The following is an 18315-nucleotide window of genomic DNA, read 5'->3' on the forward strand; positions in this document are numbered from 1 at the left end:
CCTATGCGTGGTGCACAGTGGCGACTATGTGGATCTGTTGGTCAGACTCGGAGACTTAGTCTCTCTATGAACCCCCGACAACCTATGCGTGGTGCACAGTGGCGACTATGTGGATAGGGTGGTCAGACTCGGAGACTTAGTCTCTCTATGAACCCCCGACAACCTGTGCGTGGTGCACAGTGGCGACTATGTGGATCTACTGACTCGATTGACTGCGTGGGCCGTTGCTCATAATATCAGTCAGGGGCTTGTCTTGTCTTGCTTGTTTACCGGTCGCCTTCATGTAACTGGAATCTTCGTGAGTGTAACACGACTGCTTGTATTACGGTGTATTTGCACAATTAAATCTAACACGTCATTTGTGCAAAATACATGCATAATAGAATAATCCTATAAATCGTATTGGTCGGCTTAAAGTGTTGAACGTGCATTATGGCAATACGATGATGGTGCTTGTTCATTGTATATCATGCACTGAACAAAGCCCTAATTACGTCCATTCGGAAACTACCACATGATCATGAGTCTATATCGCCCTGTTAACAGATCATAATATGTTTCAGTCTATTGAACATTGCTAACTTCTCAATAGCATTCAGTGCGTGAAACTATGGTGGCCGAGAGGGGACATCGCTTTCTCGCTTTCTCGCTCTATCGCTTTCTCGTTCTATCGCTTTCTCGCTCTATCGATTTCTCGATTTCTCGTTTTATCGCTTTCTCGCTCTATCGCTTTCTCTAATGACTAAACACAGTCATAAGAAAGAATCGGATGTTCTTTAACTTCTTTTGAATAGTATGTACTGTAAATCTTGACATTAACGTTAGACTTAATTATAAATGAAAAAAAACGAGAGTAGATTTAATTAATTAAACTTTGCATTTATGTCTCAGAAATGACTGTTGATAAGACGGCCTCACTGCACACTTTGAATAGCGGAAATAACCATCTTGAATATAAAACCAATCAACTATCTATTTCCACATTACGGTTACTGAAAACAATATGTCATCCAAAATCTAGAAATTACATAATCGACATCCGGCAGCATTGCCATTGCTTGGGTGAGGACTTTGATGACATCTACTCCGCAAACAGAATAAACATTGATATAAGCGTTGTTTTTAGGAAAACACTATTGCCTTTTAGGAAGTACGTACTACTCAGCGCTATTGAGCGGTGTTATTTGCTATTTGTTTTGATAACCTGGCCTGGGGGCGGGGGATCCAATAGCTAAATAGGGCCATAAATCAATCAAATTCTTTTTTTCGCAGAAATACGTGGATTGTTATAAAAGCACCTATGTCTGTACTGTTAAATTATGTTTAAGTAGATAGTGAGAAAATTTCAACATTCCGTCCAAATGTATAATTTGAAATGTGACTGGAAAAATCTCAGTCCTCTGTTATGATTAAAACCCACATCAGCCTCCGCCCACTGAGGTCAGGTTTAACAATTCATTAATGTTGTTTTACGTATATACTTTTAATCGTAAAGAAACATTTAACACATGCGACCCATATAGTGGCCAATGGGAAATATTGCTATACCGCGAGAAAGCGATAGAGCGAGACAGCGAGAAAGCGTTAGAACGAGAAAGCGAGAAAGCGAGAAAGCGACGTCCCCTCTCGGCCACCATATGAAACCCAACGGCAACTGGATTTGACACGAACCACACTGGGTCCAACTAATCGCATAGAAACCTTCGTAATGCCTCTGTGGACAACCCTGACTCGCAGTAAGATTAACAATCAGAGCCAGGCAGGTTGCGATCGATCAGTCACGCGTAACGACCCGACTGACGTACCCTAATCTTACATGAATGGTGGTAGTTGGCCCCGACATACAAACCAAGTTACTGTATTACGTTCTGCCGAAGATACTGAGTAACGGTTCGAAGGTGTAAACAAGGGACTTTGGAATTCCACTGTGGTCATTTTGGGGAATGATTGTGGATATTTGACATGGGAGACCAGACAATGCCAGAGGCCTCAGCAGCTGCAGTAGAGGAGCTTCTTCCTCCAGATGTTGGGGCGTCTTCAAAGAAGGTAGAATTCTCTCTCCCCACCCCTCTCTCTCTCTCACTCACTCTCTCTCTCTCTCTCTCTCTCTCTCTCTCACTCTCTCACACACACACTCTCTTTCTCTCTCTCTCTCTCTCACTCTCTCTCCGTCTCTGTTTCATTTCATTCCCTTCCTTAAAACTACTGTTGCACCTCGCACAAGATTTATTCTTCGTGTGAACATTTTTAACGAAGAATTACTATTTGATTCAGAACGTTGTGTATTCAGCAGTGTAACGAAGGATCCACGTTGTGGCCCTCCCACGTCTTTAATCAGGACATGATACATATTTAATCGTTCCGGCCTTCCTTGTGGAACTCAACAACATAACCCGGCGCGAGGTGAGAAGCCTGAGGTATCAGGTACACGTGTGGTATATTGGTACAGATGTGCAGCCCTTTTCTGGTGTCCCCTACCGGGATATTGTTTAAATACTACTAAAAGCGGCGTAACACTAACTCACTGACTTACTTGTGTGTTATAATATCCACCTGGCATTGTTTTCTACCATTTCTTGTTTCAGGCTAGTGTGATTTATGAGTGATGTCGCAGGTATCGCTATCGTATTAAATACAGACAAATCCATCGATCATATTTTATAGCACGATAGTCCTTTAGAAACTTTCTAATTTTAGGGGCACTAGTGGCATAGTGGCATAAGTCGCCGATATTCCTTGGACAAAGTTGCGCCAGAAACCTATGATTGTGGAATCGAATCCCGCTTGTTTTTAGGTTTGTCAGCACCATACCCGTGTTCGTGGGTTTCACCAAAGAGCTAAACGACCTGCATCGCTTCGGACTTTCCTCCCACATTAAGCTCAGTAACAGGAATACTGCAGGTGCAGATCCACCCACTCCCTGACCTGTCGACTCCTTGTCGTGTTAGACGCTAGTGGAGAAAGACTAAACCTTTAGTCAGTACGAACTTTGAAAACAGTTCTCTGATAATAATATATCCGAGTATGCAGAAATTTGTTTTGTTGATGTCAAGTAACAATGTAGTAATACCAAAAAAATATGCAATGTGTACATTGCATGCTGTGAACCTAAGAAGTTCCAAATGAGCTCTTTTAAAAAGTAGGTGAAACTCGAAAATAACTTACAAAATCAAAAATTGTAAGAGATATTAGTTACTAGCAATGGTGATAGCGAACGAATAGGGAACACATCGCAACAGGTAGTGAAGAATGACAGTTGATGTTATGACCGCCAACGATCGAGATGAGTCTGTCCCACTCCTCTTGCAGCGCCCAGCCAGGTTCAGGTATTATAGGGCGGTCTGGTAGCCTAGTGGTTAAAGCGTTCGCTCGTCACGCTGAAGACCCGGGTTCGATTCCCGACATGGGTACAATGTGTGAAGCCCATTTCTGGTGTCCCCCGCCGTGATATTGCTGGAATATTGCTAAAAGCGGCGTAAAACCATACTCACTCACTCAGGTATTATAACCTCGTCGTCGGCCTGTGACGTTGACTTATATGTTTTGTTGTTTTGTTTGTTATTTGTTTAACGCCGCATTCAGCAATATCCCAGCTGTATGACACCCACCCCAACCCACATCCTGGATCGGCCACTGAAAAGGGTGTCTGTTTGTTCCCATAGTACTGTCCAGTGACCCTTCCTTGCACAATATGGAGAGGGATTCTTCCAGGTATAGGGATACACCGCACCATAACCGAAACGACGCCCAATCTGTCATCAGGTCTCAGGTTAACATTGGCTTGACTTTCATTTCTAAGTTGCCATAGACAGCCACGCCTATCAAGGCCGTGGCCGTCGAGCATGGAGATAAGCTGCATGTTGCCGACTCCTAATCGTCTGACCCGTACCTCGTACTCCAGATGCCTGATGAAAGTTTACAACAATTTGATTCGCCGTTTGAGCTCGATTGAGTAGAGCCTGGTTTCGGTTCAGTCGATCCTGTACTCTTGTCGTTGACCTGGGACGCCCTGAACAGGGCCGATAGTCAACATTTTAGGTTTGTTGGTACTTGTTCCATAGTCTGCTAATCCAAGACTGTGAAACACTGAATATATTGGCCACTGCACGCTGACTTCTGCCAGTTTCTATCATGCCAATAGTCGAAGACGCTCCGCGCGTTGTAGACGCCGCATCGCTAGTTCACACACAAATGAATGAAATCAAGTCAATGACAACTGTATGATAAGCAGAATCAATAAGATTGAAAGAGATAATGGTCCACAGAGATTCATCGACCTTCCTTGAAAGTGTGAAGATCAGGAATGACCCCCTTCGGACGTGTGTGGCGCTTCTGCGTGAGGCACGTGCAAACTACAGGATGTGTTTTGTTGTTACGTTTTCCAGGCATAAACATTCTTGCTTGGGATGTTTGTCATGAACACGAATCTTTAACACTTGGTCTAAGCATTTATGTTTCATGATCACCTAACTTTTTCAAGAGTATATATTTCATAAACACCCATTACGGTATAATAAATACTTTAGCCCCTTGTACTCCCAGTGTTATGGATAAACACTGATTGATAGTGAGAACATGGCAACGAACTACAACAACTACTGGTGAGAACACCACGAACAACCTGCTATTTTGTTAAATCAAATCGGAAAAATACATTCCAGTGTTGTCTTTTAAAGGGGTGTCAAAACCGAGACTAAAACACACTACCTTTCTGGTCCGGAGTGATGAAAGCCTAACCTGTAGCTAGCATGCCTGTGGGAATATGGCTGAGCTTCGTCACCATACACAAATATCTGTCCATCAAAACAGGTCACCGTGGGATAAGTGTAATCTGCTGAACTTATATCATAGCAGGTCATTTCTGGCATAATGAGCACGGACAAGAGAAGTCCAGTCCGCCATGTTGTATGAAGAAATATACAGCCTATGCATGATGCAATGTCGCCACTGACATACCATCATATCTTCTTTACTTTCTCGCAGACTCTTCATTCTGCTCTTTTATTCTTTATTTCATGTGTCCAACTTGTGTTTGTCGAAAATAATGTGAACATCTCGCTACAGTAAGATTTGTGGTTACCATAACGACACTGTTGTGACACGTGATTAATGGCGGCCAACGAATGTAGCGTGTTGATTCGAATACTCTGAAACTCCTCTTTGACCAAGAGAATTGCTCTTCTGCCTGTGGAAACATGGCTTTAGTTGGTGACGGAAAAGATGACATTGCTGTGAGTAATGTGAGACAGTGAAACCTGGTTAATACGGACACCCCGTCTTTCGTCTGCCGGTAACGTCTATATATACGCACTTTACCCAATATTCGCTAATGAGGTAACTTGCTAATCCAGATAATTTCACGGGATCGGTGCCTCCGGATTAACGAGGTTCGCTTATATGTGTCTTGAGATCCCTCAAGGATGAGACGTATAATAACAGTGGAACATGATACCCACTGCCCCACGTCTACAGACTAAACAGGGTCATGTGGGTATAGTATCAATAATGTGTGGACAATGTGCTTCTCCATTTGCAGTCATATCCGAAACATATACTACTCAACGAGGTCACTGTCTCAGGCATATACTACTCAACGAGGTCACTGTCTCAGGCATATACTACTCAACGAGGTCACTGTCTCAGGCATATACTACTCAACGAGGTCACTGTCTCAGGCATATACTACTCAACGAGGTCACTGTCTCAGGCATATACTACTCAACGAGGTCACTGTCTCAGGCATATACTACTCAACGAGGTCACTGTCTCAGGCATATACTACTCAACGAGGTCACTGTCTCAGGCATATACTACTCAACGAGGTCACCGTCTCAGGCATATACTACTCAACGAGGTCACTGTCTCAGGCATATACTACTCAACGAGGTCACTGTCTCAGGCATATACTACTCAACGAGGTCACTGTCTCAGGCATATACTACTCAACGAGGTCACTGTCTCAGGCATATACTACTCAACGAGGTCACTGTCTCAGGCATATACTACTCAACGAGGTCACTGTCTCAGGCATATACTACTCAACGAGGTCACTGTCTCAGGCATATACTACTCAACGAGGTCACTGTCTCAGGCATATACTTCTCAAACGAAGTTAAGGACCACCCGATTCCTTCATATTACTTGCGTTAATCTGTTATGCCATGACAGATTAACTATAGTACAGTAAACTACGGTTATAACGAACTTAAAGGGACTACTAATTTTAGTTCGTTATAACCGCAGTTCGTTATAAGCATATATACAGCAAAACTACAGCAAATAGTCGGGACCAAAAAGTAATATCGTTATATCCGTCAGTTCATTATAAGCGTGTTCGTTATAACCGTAGTTTACTGTAATATGAAAGAATCGGGTGGTCCTTAACTTTCTCTGAGTAGTATATGACTGAGACAGTGACGTCGTGGGGATTCCGAGTAGAGGTGGTGCCCAGCTAGCATTCTTGCTAGAGTCGACAAGATTAGAGCTGTGTCATCATGCTTGGCTCGTCCATAATGTGTCAGTCATGTGTCTGTCTGGTAAGAACTATGCCGAGGTCAACACCGGTGTAACTTGAATAATGGAGACTTCAGAGAAGTGCAAAACAGACACCTATAATTCTCTTTTTTCTTCCACCACAGAGGCATGTCTCTTTGAAGATCGTGTTTCTGAAGATCAGCAACATTGACACCATCAAGGAGGAGTACTCGGCAGACATCTTCCTCTCAGCCAGATGGCGGGAACCTGCACTAGACAGCACCAACAAGGAGGTTAGTACTCGGCAGACATCTTCCTCTCAGCCAGATGGAGGGAGCCTGCACGAGACAGCACCAACAAGGAGGTTAGTACTCGGCAGACATCTTCCTCTCAACCAGATGGAGGGAACCTGCTCGAGACAGCACCAACAAAAGGTTAGTACTCGGCAGACATCTTCCTCTGAGCCAGATGGAGGGAGCCTGCACGAGACAGCACCAACAAGGAGGTAAGTACTCGGCAGACATCTTCCTCTCAGCCAGATGGAGGGAGCCTGCACGAGACAGCACCAACAAGGAGGTTAGTACTCGGCAGACATCTTCCTCTCAGCCAGATGGAGGGAGCCTGCACGAGACAGCACCAACAAGGAGGTAAGTACTCGGCAGACATCTTCCTCTCAACCAGATGGAGGGAACCTGCTCGAGACAGCACCAACAAAAGGTTAGTACTCGGCAGACATCTTCCTCTGAGCCAGATGGAGGGAGCCTGCACGAGACATCACAAACAAAGGAGGTTAGTACTCGGCAGACATCTTCCTCTTAGCCAGATGGAGGGAACCTGCACTAGACAGCACCAACAAGGAGGTTAGTTCTCGGCAGACATCTTTCTATGAAAATGCATCATAGTGGTGAACCAAGACACTGACTGATTTAATATGATATATTCCACACAAGGAGATGGTACTGGGGACATAAGGGCCCATCGTTCTTTTCTTGTCCGAAGTGTTTGGTTACTTATTTTCTTACGCTGGTGTATATTAAGACAAATATCCTTGACACGCAGAAAATCAAATGGGAGTCGTACTTCGACCCCAAGCTCAACATCCAGAACAACATCGGGGAGTTGAAGCAGACGACGTGGCGGGAGTTGCAGACGGAGGCGGGAGGGGAGACGTATGTGATCGAGAGACGCCGCATCAAGGGCAAGTTCTTCGAGAAGCTGGAACTGCAGGAATTTCCCTTTGACATCCAAGTAGGTCTGAGATAGTCCTGTAGATTTCCGATTCGTCCAAAAAGGAAACAGATGAACTAAGTCTACCATCTGCGTATATTAAAATAGTAGAACCTCTTGCGGCAACGCAACGCCTAATAATAACCAGTCTCGAGAAAGATTCCTTTGGACGTAAAGGCTAAATAACGGTGAACATTATATAAAATCTCATCTTGTCTGTCAGTCAACAGTCCTCGTTCTCTCCACAGGATCTCTCCATCCGCATCACCAGCGAATCCCCGCCGACTGATGTGGAGCTTATGGAGTTCACTTCGACCGTCAGCCACGTCAACGTGGACAGCTTTGTTGATCAGCAGGAGTGGGGGTTGTACGACTTCGTGGTGGGCGAGCAGCGTCTCACGCCCAATGAATACAGCAGCGTCAAGTACAAACGTCCTGGCTTCGTCTTCCGGTGCTGCGCAGTCAGGAGGGTCGGCTACTTCACTTGGAACATCATGTTGGTCATTGTAAGCATAGAGATAGTTCTCGGCATCTATACACGATTACCCCAAAGACGCGGCAATCTCAACGACAAGGTTAACTGCGTGAATAGATGGCACACTAAGCATACACTCAGGCTCCATCTGTTTATATCCTCGTTGGAATCAGATAGTTTTTTGCAGTGCATACACGTCTTTTACATAAGACCCGTGAAGATCCGGGTTAGAATAGGTTTTCAGCAACCCATGCTTCCCGTAAAAGACGACTATGCTTGTCGTAAGAGGCGACTAACGGAATCAGGTGGTCAGGCTCGCTGACTTGGTTGATGCATGTCATCGTATCCCAATTGTGTGGATCAATGCTCATGATGTCAATCACTGGATTGTCTGGTTCAGATTCGATTATTTACAGACCCTCGTCTTGTAGCTGGATTATTGTTGAGAGCGGCATTAAACAACACACAAACAAACAAACAACCAAATAAACATATTTTACATAACGTATCGAACTCGATTCTGTTATATAAGTTTGAGGGATAATCATATGTGAAAACATTTGGTCAGTGAGTGTCATGTGTCTTCACGTAGGCGTAGTATATACGGGGTCATTCATCAGGTGAAAAACAACTTTCATTCTGACAGTAGATTTATTAGTAAATATGTTATATATTTTATGTTGAAGCCCATGTCTCCTTTCCAGGCGATGATAAGCTCCCTGGCATTTGCCACCTTCTCCGTTGACCGCAAGCTGCCCCAGAACCGCCTCCAGCTGTCCTTCACCTTGGTCCTCACCATGGTGACCTTCAAGTTCGTGGCCTCGCAATCAGTTCCCAAGCTGTCCTATCTGACGTATCTGGTAGGTGAAACAAGGCGTCTGTGTACACATAGGAATACTGTTTCAGTTGCTTTGGGTATTATTAAGCAATATCTAGAAGCACATCAAGTTTTGATAATAAAAGGAATCAGTTCATTAATCTTCGAAATAACGCCACGAACCTATCCATTTAATCACTACCTGCTCGAGACTGATGATAAGGCACACACACAGCACCACACACACACACACACACACACACAGCACCACACCACACCAGACACACACATACACACCACACACACATACACACCACACACTAACACACACACCACAAACTAACACACACACACACACGGCACCACATACACACCACACCACACACACACACTGACACACACACATACACACCACACCACACACACTGACACACACACACACCACACACACATACACATACACACACCACACACACACTCACACATACACACACATACACACCACACCACACACACTGACACACACACATACACAGCACCACACACATACACACCACACCACACACACTAACACACACACACCACACCACACCACACCACACACACAAACTTAAACACAAACACACACCACACTACACACACACACACAGACACACCACACCACACACACTGACACACACACACACCACACACATATACACATACACACACCACACACACACACACTCACACACACATACACACCACACCACACACACTGACACACACACATACACAGCACCACACACATACACACCACACCACACACACTAACACACACACACCACACCACACCACACCACACCACACCACACCACACCACACCACACCACACCACACCACACACACAAACTTAAACACAAACACACACCACACTACACACACACACAGACACACACATACACTAACAAACAAAGACACAAACACACATACTAACATACACAGACACAGACACAGACACACCACACACACACACACACACACACACTATCTGATACTCAACATGATATCTGATGCCAAATTGGATGTCATAATTGTATTAAAAACGTTGAGAAACACAATCCTGATACACATTTAGGCCATGGACTGATCGACAAAAGTTCCTAAACTCAAGGATGCAATGAGGCTTGATCTTACCACAATGCATATGAATAACTTGGAACCACTACAAATGTCCAGCTATGTTGCAATGCACTGCATACACACATACGCAATACACCTCTTCGGATGTCAGTTTCGAGATGACGGAAGTCTAATCTTCTTCTTCTATTTTATTGTTATTCACATCAATGTGCGACCTTCCATTCTGCCCCAGGACCGTTACATCCTTCTGTCGATGTCGTTCCTGTTCCTGGTCTGCTGTTGGCACGCCGTCGTGACATTGTACAATCACGACGACGCCATCGCTGGCCTGATGGACCACTACGCCTTCTTCACCTTCGTTGGTGTGTATCTGTTCGGGCAGCTGACTTTCCTACTCATCGTGGGGACAAAGGTGAGTTGGATGACATCATGTAGAGTCACAACCTGGAAAACCAATATTCGGACAACTGATTTCAGGAAAGCCTTTCTATACTGTTAAAGGGACAGTCTATGTTTAAGTATTTCAATTTATTGTATTAGCGCGGGGGGGGGGGGGGGGGGGGGGGGAGATATGTTCAACAACAAACTATGACAACAAATTCAATCACGCTGAAGGATCGGGGGGGAGGTGAATGGATGGACAAATAATGCTCTGTGTGGGCGTCGCTAATGAAGGTGGACACAGTGTTAAAATGAATGAATGAGTGAGTGAGTATGGTTCTACGCGACTTTTAGCAATATTCCAGCAGTATCACGACGGGAGACACTAGAATGGTCTTCACACGAGCTAAATCTTTAAGCACCAGGCTACCATACCGTCCCAATAACATTCGAACAGCCAAGCAAATAATTATCCTTTGAATAAGTATCATTTGTTCCAGAAACAGTCCTGAAAAAGTATTGTGAATAACTTAATTGATCGGCCCCACCTTTCATAGCATCAACATGTGTATTTAAAGGTGGGTCCCTAAGAAATAAAGCAAACATTTGCTAGTTTATCTATGAGCCGGAGGAGAGAGATCCTAAAACCTCCAATGTCTGCAATACAACGATCACCTCGACCCCGACTGTCGTGGTGCTACGTGATACAGACACCATTTTGGGGCAGAAAGATCGTATGTCCATAAGGGGCGCAGTGGATAATAAAGGCGCCATCGTTCACCTATCTTTCTGTATCATTGTCAGTTAGTAGGGTTATGCATATATCCTGATAAACACATACATCCAAATGATTGGCCGACGTCCGTTTAAGTGTTCGCCCGATGTAAAACATTTTGATTTGTTGAATCTCTTTGTACTGATGGTCGGTGGTCCAGCCTAGTCGTTAAACCGTAGTCGAAGGCCGAGTTCAACAACCCAATATACAAGTTTTTGGAGTCTCCTGTCGTGATATGTGCCGTAAGCGGCGTAAAATGTTCTCACTCACTTACTCGCTCTATCACTCGCTCATGATGGTAATCGTTGGGAATTCCATTGTGTTTTGCTGAACAACCAGAATCCATCCTGAACTAACTTAAGAAGAGTAAATCTTATATTTTTCGTCATTAATATATTACACATGCATATGTAAAGTGAGATAAAGATGACATTTATATGCAGCGTTTTGGAGAAAGAATGTTTAAGGTTAAATAACACAATACCAGTAACTCTGAATATCGCTTTCAGTTTCTGATAAAAAAGAAACAGAAGGAACGCACTGAGGAAGAATATCAGGTAAGTTTCGTTTATATTCAGAATTTAGAGAATGACGGGCATGCTGCGAAGAATTGTGTGTTGTTTCGTCAATACCGAGCATTAATCTTTCAACACGTTGGTTGTTCATTACATCACCAAAAGAGACATCAGCTGATGGACCTAGTGTCAGAACATTACATACGTTCTTTTCAGACATAGGAGGTGATCTTTACTTACTTTCTTACTTATGTTTGTTTGTTTGTTGTTTAACGCCGCACTCAGCAATATTCCAGCTATGTGAAGGCGGTCTGTAAATAATCGAGTCTGGACCAGACAATCCAGTGATTGATATCATAAGCATCGATCGCCGCAACTGGGATCGATGACATGCATCAACCAAGTCAGTGAGCCTGACCACCCGATCCCGTTAGTCGCCTCTTACGACAAGCATGGTCGCCTTTTACGGCAAGCATGGGTTGCTGAAGACCTATTCTATCCCGGATCTTCACGGGTCTCCTTACTTATGAACGCACTGGTATGATGTCACACTGTGATGACGGTCTGCCCACAATGAAAAAGAATGGAAATAGATCGTGATGAAAACTCTAATTAGCTGTAGTACTCTCCCTCAGGTATCCACGTGTCCTTGGACGCTTCCCTAATCTAGTGAATTCTTTGATTACTTTGTTTTTTACAGAAAAAAGTTGAAAGTATGCCGATGGAGGAGCGACCACAAAAGCGGAAACGAAGACGTAAGCATCTGATGAAGATCACCCCGTTCACATAAACATGTCGGCGTTGTCAACCACCTAGTTTGGTGACGTTTGGGATGGTGCCGTGTGTGCGGAATGTCTGAGTCATCGCGCTCTCTTTATCCCAATATAAACATTTGAACTTAACCATGTGATTTAGACAGACACTAGAATGTGTATCAAAGTGGATTTCTGTTTGGTATTGGGAATGAGTGATTGAGCGAGTGAGTGGTTGATTGAGTTGGTGAGAGTGAGTGAGTGAGTGAGTGTACCATGGAACATGGAATGTGATCGGTCAATTGGTCGGCCTCCATGCGAGCGGTGTACGATCACACAACAAAACAGCCAGGTATCATCTGAAATGTGACTTTCTCAATTCATGACCGAGTCTCAGGAGTACAACAAAATTGTGTCATAAGAATAACAGGATGTTTGGGTGATTACAACGTATGACTAGATATCACCGTATTCCTACATCGTGGATTGCTGCTCATGCAATCACCCACTAGTGTGTCTAGATTCAAGCCCTTACGGGTCAATATTCAACTGTACGTTAATGCTGACCCTTCATTGAGTCACTCTGTAGCCACACTCACCAGCCACAGTGGCTACACGATCCCCGTTATGGATCACAACTGTGTCCCCTCCAACATTCACCGACACACAATGGCAACACGATCCCCGTTATAGGTCACAAGTGTGTCCGCTCCAACATTCACCGACACACAATGGCAACACGATCCCCGTTATAGGTCACAAGTGTGTCCGCTCCAACATTCACCGACACACAGTGGCAACACGATCCCCGTTATGGATCACAAGTGTGTCCGCTCCAACATTCACCGACACACAATGGCAACACGATCCCCGTTATAGGTCACAAGTGTGTCCGCTCCAACATTCACCGACACACAATGGCAACACGATCCCCGTTATGGATCACAAGTGTGTCCCCTCCAACATTCACCGACACACAGTGGCAACACGATCCCCGTTATGGATCACAAGTGTGTCCGCTCCAACATTCACCGACACATAGTGGCAACACGATCCCCGTTATGGATCACAAGTGTGTCCGCTCCAACATTCACCGACACACAGTGGCAACACGATCCCCGTTATGGATCACAAGTGTGTCCGCTCCAACATTCACCGACACACAGTGGCAACACGATCCCCGTTATGGATCACAAGTGTGTCCGCTCCAACATTCACCGACACACAGTAGCAACACGATCCCCGTTATGGATCACAAGTGTGTCCCCTCCAACATTCACCGACACACAGTGGCAACACGATCCCCGTTATGGATCACAAGTGTGTCCCCTCCAACATTCACCGACACACAGTAGCAACACGATCCCCGTTATGGATCATAAGTGTGTCCCCTCCAACATTCACCGACACACAGTGGCAACACGATCCCCGTTATAGGTCACAAGTGTGTCCCCTCCAACATTCACCGACACACAGTGGCAACACGATCCCCGTTATAGGTCACAAGTGTGTCCCCTCCAACATTCACCGACACACAGTGGCAACACGATCCCCGTTATAGGGCACTAGTGTGTCCCCTCCAACATTCACCGACACACAGTGGCCACACGATCCCTGTTATGGATCACAAGTGTGTCCCCTCCAACATTCACCGACACACAGTAGCAACACGATCCCCGTTACGGATCACAAGTGTGTCCCCTCCAACATTCACCGACACACAGTAGCAACACGATCCCCGTTATGGATCACAAGTGTGTCCCCTCCAACATTCACCGACACACAGTGGCAACACGATCCCCGTTATAGGTCACAAGTGTGTCCCCTCCAACATTCACCGACACACAGTGGCAACACGATCCCCGTTACGGATCACAAGTGTGTCCCCTCCAACATTCACCGACACACAGTAGCAACACGATCCCCGTTATGGATCACAAGTGTGTCCCCTCCAACATTCACCGACACACAGTGGCAACACGATCCCCGTTATAGGTCACAAGTGTGTCCCCTCCAACATTCACCGACACACAGTGGCAACACGATCCCCGTTATAGGTCACAAGTGTGTCCCCTCCAACATTCACCGACACACAGTAGCAACACGATCCCCGTTATAGGGCACAAGTGTGTCCGCTCCAACATTCACCGACACACAGTAGCAACACGATCCCCGTTATGGATCACAAGTGTGTCCCCTCCAACATTTACCGACACACAGTGGCAACACGATCCCCGTTATAGGTCACAAGTGTGTCCCCTCCAACATTCACCGACACACAGTGGCAACACGATCCCCGTTATAGGTCACAAGTGTGTCCCCTCCAACATTCACCGACACACAGTGGCTACACGATCCCCGTTATAGGTCACAAGTGTGTCCCCTCCAACATTCACCGACACACAGTGGCAACACGATCCCCGTTATAGGTCACAAGTGTGTCCCCTCCAACATTCACCGACACACAGTGGCAACACGATCCCCGTTATAGGGCACTAGTGTGTCCCCTCCAACATTCACCGACACACAGTGGCAACACGATCCCCGTCATAGGGCACTAGTGTGTCCCCTCCAACATTCACCGACACACAGTGGCCACACGATCCCTGTTATGGATCACAAGTGTGTCCCCTCCAACATTCACCGACACACAGTAGCAACACGATCCCCGTTACGGATCACAAGTGTGTCCCCTCCAACATTCACCGACACACAGTGGCAACACGATCCCCGTTATAGGTCACAAGTGTGTCCCCTCCAACATTCACCGACACACAGTGGCAACACAATACCCGTTATAGGTCACAAGTGTGTCCCCTCCAACATTCACCGACACACAGTGGCAACACGATCCCCGTTATAGGGCACAAGTGTGTCCGCTCCAACATTCACCGACACACAGCAGCAACACGATCCCCGTTATGGATCACAAGTGTGTCCCCTCCAACATTCACCGACACACAGTGGCAACACGATCCCCGTTATGGGTCACAAGTGTGTCCCCTCCAGCATTCACCGACACACAGTGGCAACACGATCCCCGTTATGGGTCACAAGTGTGTCCCCTCCAACATTCACCGACACACAGTGGCTACACGATCCCCGTTATAGGTCACAAGTGTGTCCCCTCCAACATTCACCGACACACAGTGGCGACACGATCCCCGTTATAGGTCACAAGTGTGTCCGCTCCAACATTCACCGACACACAGTGGCAACACGATCCCCGTTATAGGGCACTAGTGTGTCCCCTCCAACATTCACCGACATACAGTGGCTACACGATCCCCGTTATAGGTCACAAGTGTGTCCGCTCCAACATTCACCGACACACAGTGGCAACACGATCCCCGTTATAGGGCACTAGTGTGTCCCCTCCAACATTCACCGACATACAGTGGCTACACGATCCCCGTTATGGATCACAACTGTGTCCCCTCCAACATTCACCGACATACAGTGGCTACACGATCCCCGTTATAGGTCACAAGTGTGTCCCCTCCAACATTCACCGACACACAGTAGCAACACGATCCCCGTTATAGGTCACAAGTGTGTCCCCTCCAACATTCACCGACACACAGTGGCAACACGATCCCCGTTATAGGTCACAAGTGTGTCCCCTCCAACATTCACCGACACACAGTGGCAACACGATCCCCGTTATAGGGCACAAGTGTGTCCGCTCCAACATTCACCGACACACAGTAGCAACACGATCCCCGTTATGGATCACAAGTGTGTCCCCTCCAACATTCACCGACACACAGTAGCAACACGATCCCCGTTATGGATCACAAGTGTGTCCCCTCCAACATTCACCGACACACAGTGGCAACACGATCCCCGTTATAGGTCACAAGTGTGTCCCCTCCAACATTCACCGACACACAGTAGCAACACGATCCCCGTTATAGGTCACAAGTGTGTCCGCTCCAACATTCACCGACACACAGTGGCGACACTATTTCCGCTGTTAGTTACCCCTCCACTGGTGCATTGGATATCTAATACAGACCACCACGACATCGTCTTTTGTCTCCATCACGATGCTGCCGTGACCTGCTGTAAAATCAATAACAAAGCCTGAAGAAATCCAAGCTGCGTGATATTCTGTTTTTAATTGACAACTTCTGTTAGATTGTAAAACTGTAATATAGTGTACATATCTGTATAGCATATGAACTATAATAAACACTTCTTATAAAGACCTTTGAGTTTGTCTTTGTTACCACGTCAACAACTTCAGGATATGGAAGACTTCGCCCGAGTGATGCAACGTTTTTGTTTGCTTCCTTGGGGAGCGATACAAAGGTTTATTAATTCCCTGCTTCCTTGGGAAAGTTTACAACGGTTTATTGTTTCTTTGCTTCCTTGGTGTGTGATACAACGGTTTAGTGACAGTGGTTTGTTGATCTCTTGATTCCTTGGGGAGTGATACAACGGTTTATTGATCTCTTGATTCCTTGGGGAGTTGTACAACGGTTTATTGATCCCTTGATTCCTATGGGGGTGATACAACGGTTTATTGATCCCTTGATTCCTTGGGGAGGGATACAACGGTTTATTGATCCCTTGATTCCTTGGGGGGTGATACAACGGTTTATTGATCCCTTGATTCCTTGGGGAGTTGTACAACGGTTTATTGATCCCTTGATTCCTTGGGGAGTTGTACAACGGTTTATTGATCCCTTGATTCCTTGGGGAGTAATACAACGGTTTATTGATCCCTTGATTCCTTGGGGAGTGATACAACGGTTTATTGTTCCCTTGATTCCTTGGGGAGTGATACAACGGTTTATTGATCCCCTGATTTCTTGGGGGGTGATACAACGGTTTATTGATCCCTTGATTCCTTGGGGAGTGATACAACGGTTTATTGATCCCTTGATTCCTTGGGGAGGGATGAACGGTTTATTGATCCCTTGATTCCTTGGGGAGGGATACAACGGTTTATTGATCCCTTGATTCCTTGGGGAGTGATACAACGGTTTATTGATTTGGGCTTTCATATGAAATGTAATCGATGTAATACAACACACATTCAGTAGTGGCTAAATAGGGTAGATGAGTTTGTCGTAGGCAGGTTAACGGATCTAGCCAGTGATAAGGTCTAAAACGGTTTACATCGTGGTCATTCATGTATAGACCTATGACGTGCCACTTCCGCCGTGGATCGAAATGTGTCATGGTCATTTACCCGTAAACATATCCAAATAGTTGTGACAACGGTTGAATATATATTTGCAAACATTGTCATACACAGGCATACAGATAATTGCATAAATTGAACCTACCAGGGAAGCAAATATGAGGACTGCTTGACAATTTAGAATAAACAGAAACACGCCATTAATAGGGCCCCTACAATCCCTGGTATGTTGTTTAACTAGAGTCTGAGCGGAACTGAACTTTGTTTCGCTCAAGGCTACAAGATATAGAATGTTGAGGATAAGTAGATGTCAATATATACAAATACATGTCAAAACGATAAAGGCATTGAATAGACAAGTTACTAAGAAAGTGTTATCCTATACATTACTCTTGACCCCTTTCCCCTTTCTAAAAGGCATTGTTTATTCATAGCTTTCGGGCATGGGAGCCGTGCCAATTTAAGTAACAGAGGGGTACACAAAGTACGTGATCTAGACTACCGGTTGTCAGGCTTCCATTTGGTAAATGTCCGGTGGCTGAGTGGGTTAGGTCGCTGACTTAGTGTGCTGGTGAATAGGTGCCTTACTCGGAGAGTATTGGTATTGGTGGGACAGACGTCACCC

General features: G+C 45.6%; 1 protein-coding gene across 1 annotated transcript; it reads left to right on the plus strand.

Annotated features, from left to right (window-relative positions):
• Positions 1-1794: 1794 nt before the first annotated feature.
• On the plus strand, positions 1795-14098 carry LOC124136997 (cys-loop ligand-gated ion channel-like). Its single transcript, XM_046503076.2, has 8 exons — positions 1795-2046; positions 6639-6767; positions 7534-7722; positions 7950-8207; positions 8881-9036; positions 10348-10527; positions 11781-11828; positions 12487-14098. The coding sequence occupies exons 1-8, from the start codon at positions 1963-1965 to the stop codon at positions 12574-12576; spliced, it is 1134 nt and encodes a 377-aa protein (XP_046359032.2). The 5' UTR covers positions 1795-1962; the 3' UTR covers positions 12577-14098.
• Positions 14099-18315: the final 4217 nt, after the last annotated feature.

This window comes from Haliotis rufescens, unplaced genomic scaffold (genome assembly GCF_023055435.1).
Source record: "Haliotis rufescens isolate VD_foot unplaced genomic scaffold, xgHalRufe1.0.p SCAF_1, whole genome shotgun sequence".
Taxonomy (NCBI): Eukaryota; Metazoa; Mollusca; class Gastropoda; order Lepetellida; family Haliotidae; genus Haliotis; species Haliotis rufescens.

What these genes read in the sequence shown, in the direction of transcription:
- LOC124136997 (XM_046503076.2), top strand. Translation starts at nt 1,963, where the DNA reads ATGGGAGACCAGACAATGCCAGAGGCCTCAGCAGCTGCAGTAGAGGAG. An exon ending in TTGGGGCGTCTTCAAAGAAG is followed by an intron (nt 2,047 to 6,638) that starts GTAGAATTCTCT and finishes CTTCCACCACAG; the next exon opens with AGGCATGTCTCTTTGAAGAT. An exon ending in GGAACATCATGTTGGTCATT is followed by an intron (nt 8,208 to 8,880) that starts GTAAGCATAGAG and finishes TCTCCTTTCCAG; the next exon opens with GCGATGATAAGCTCCCTGGC.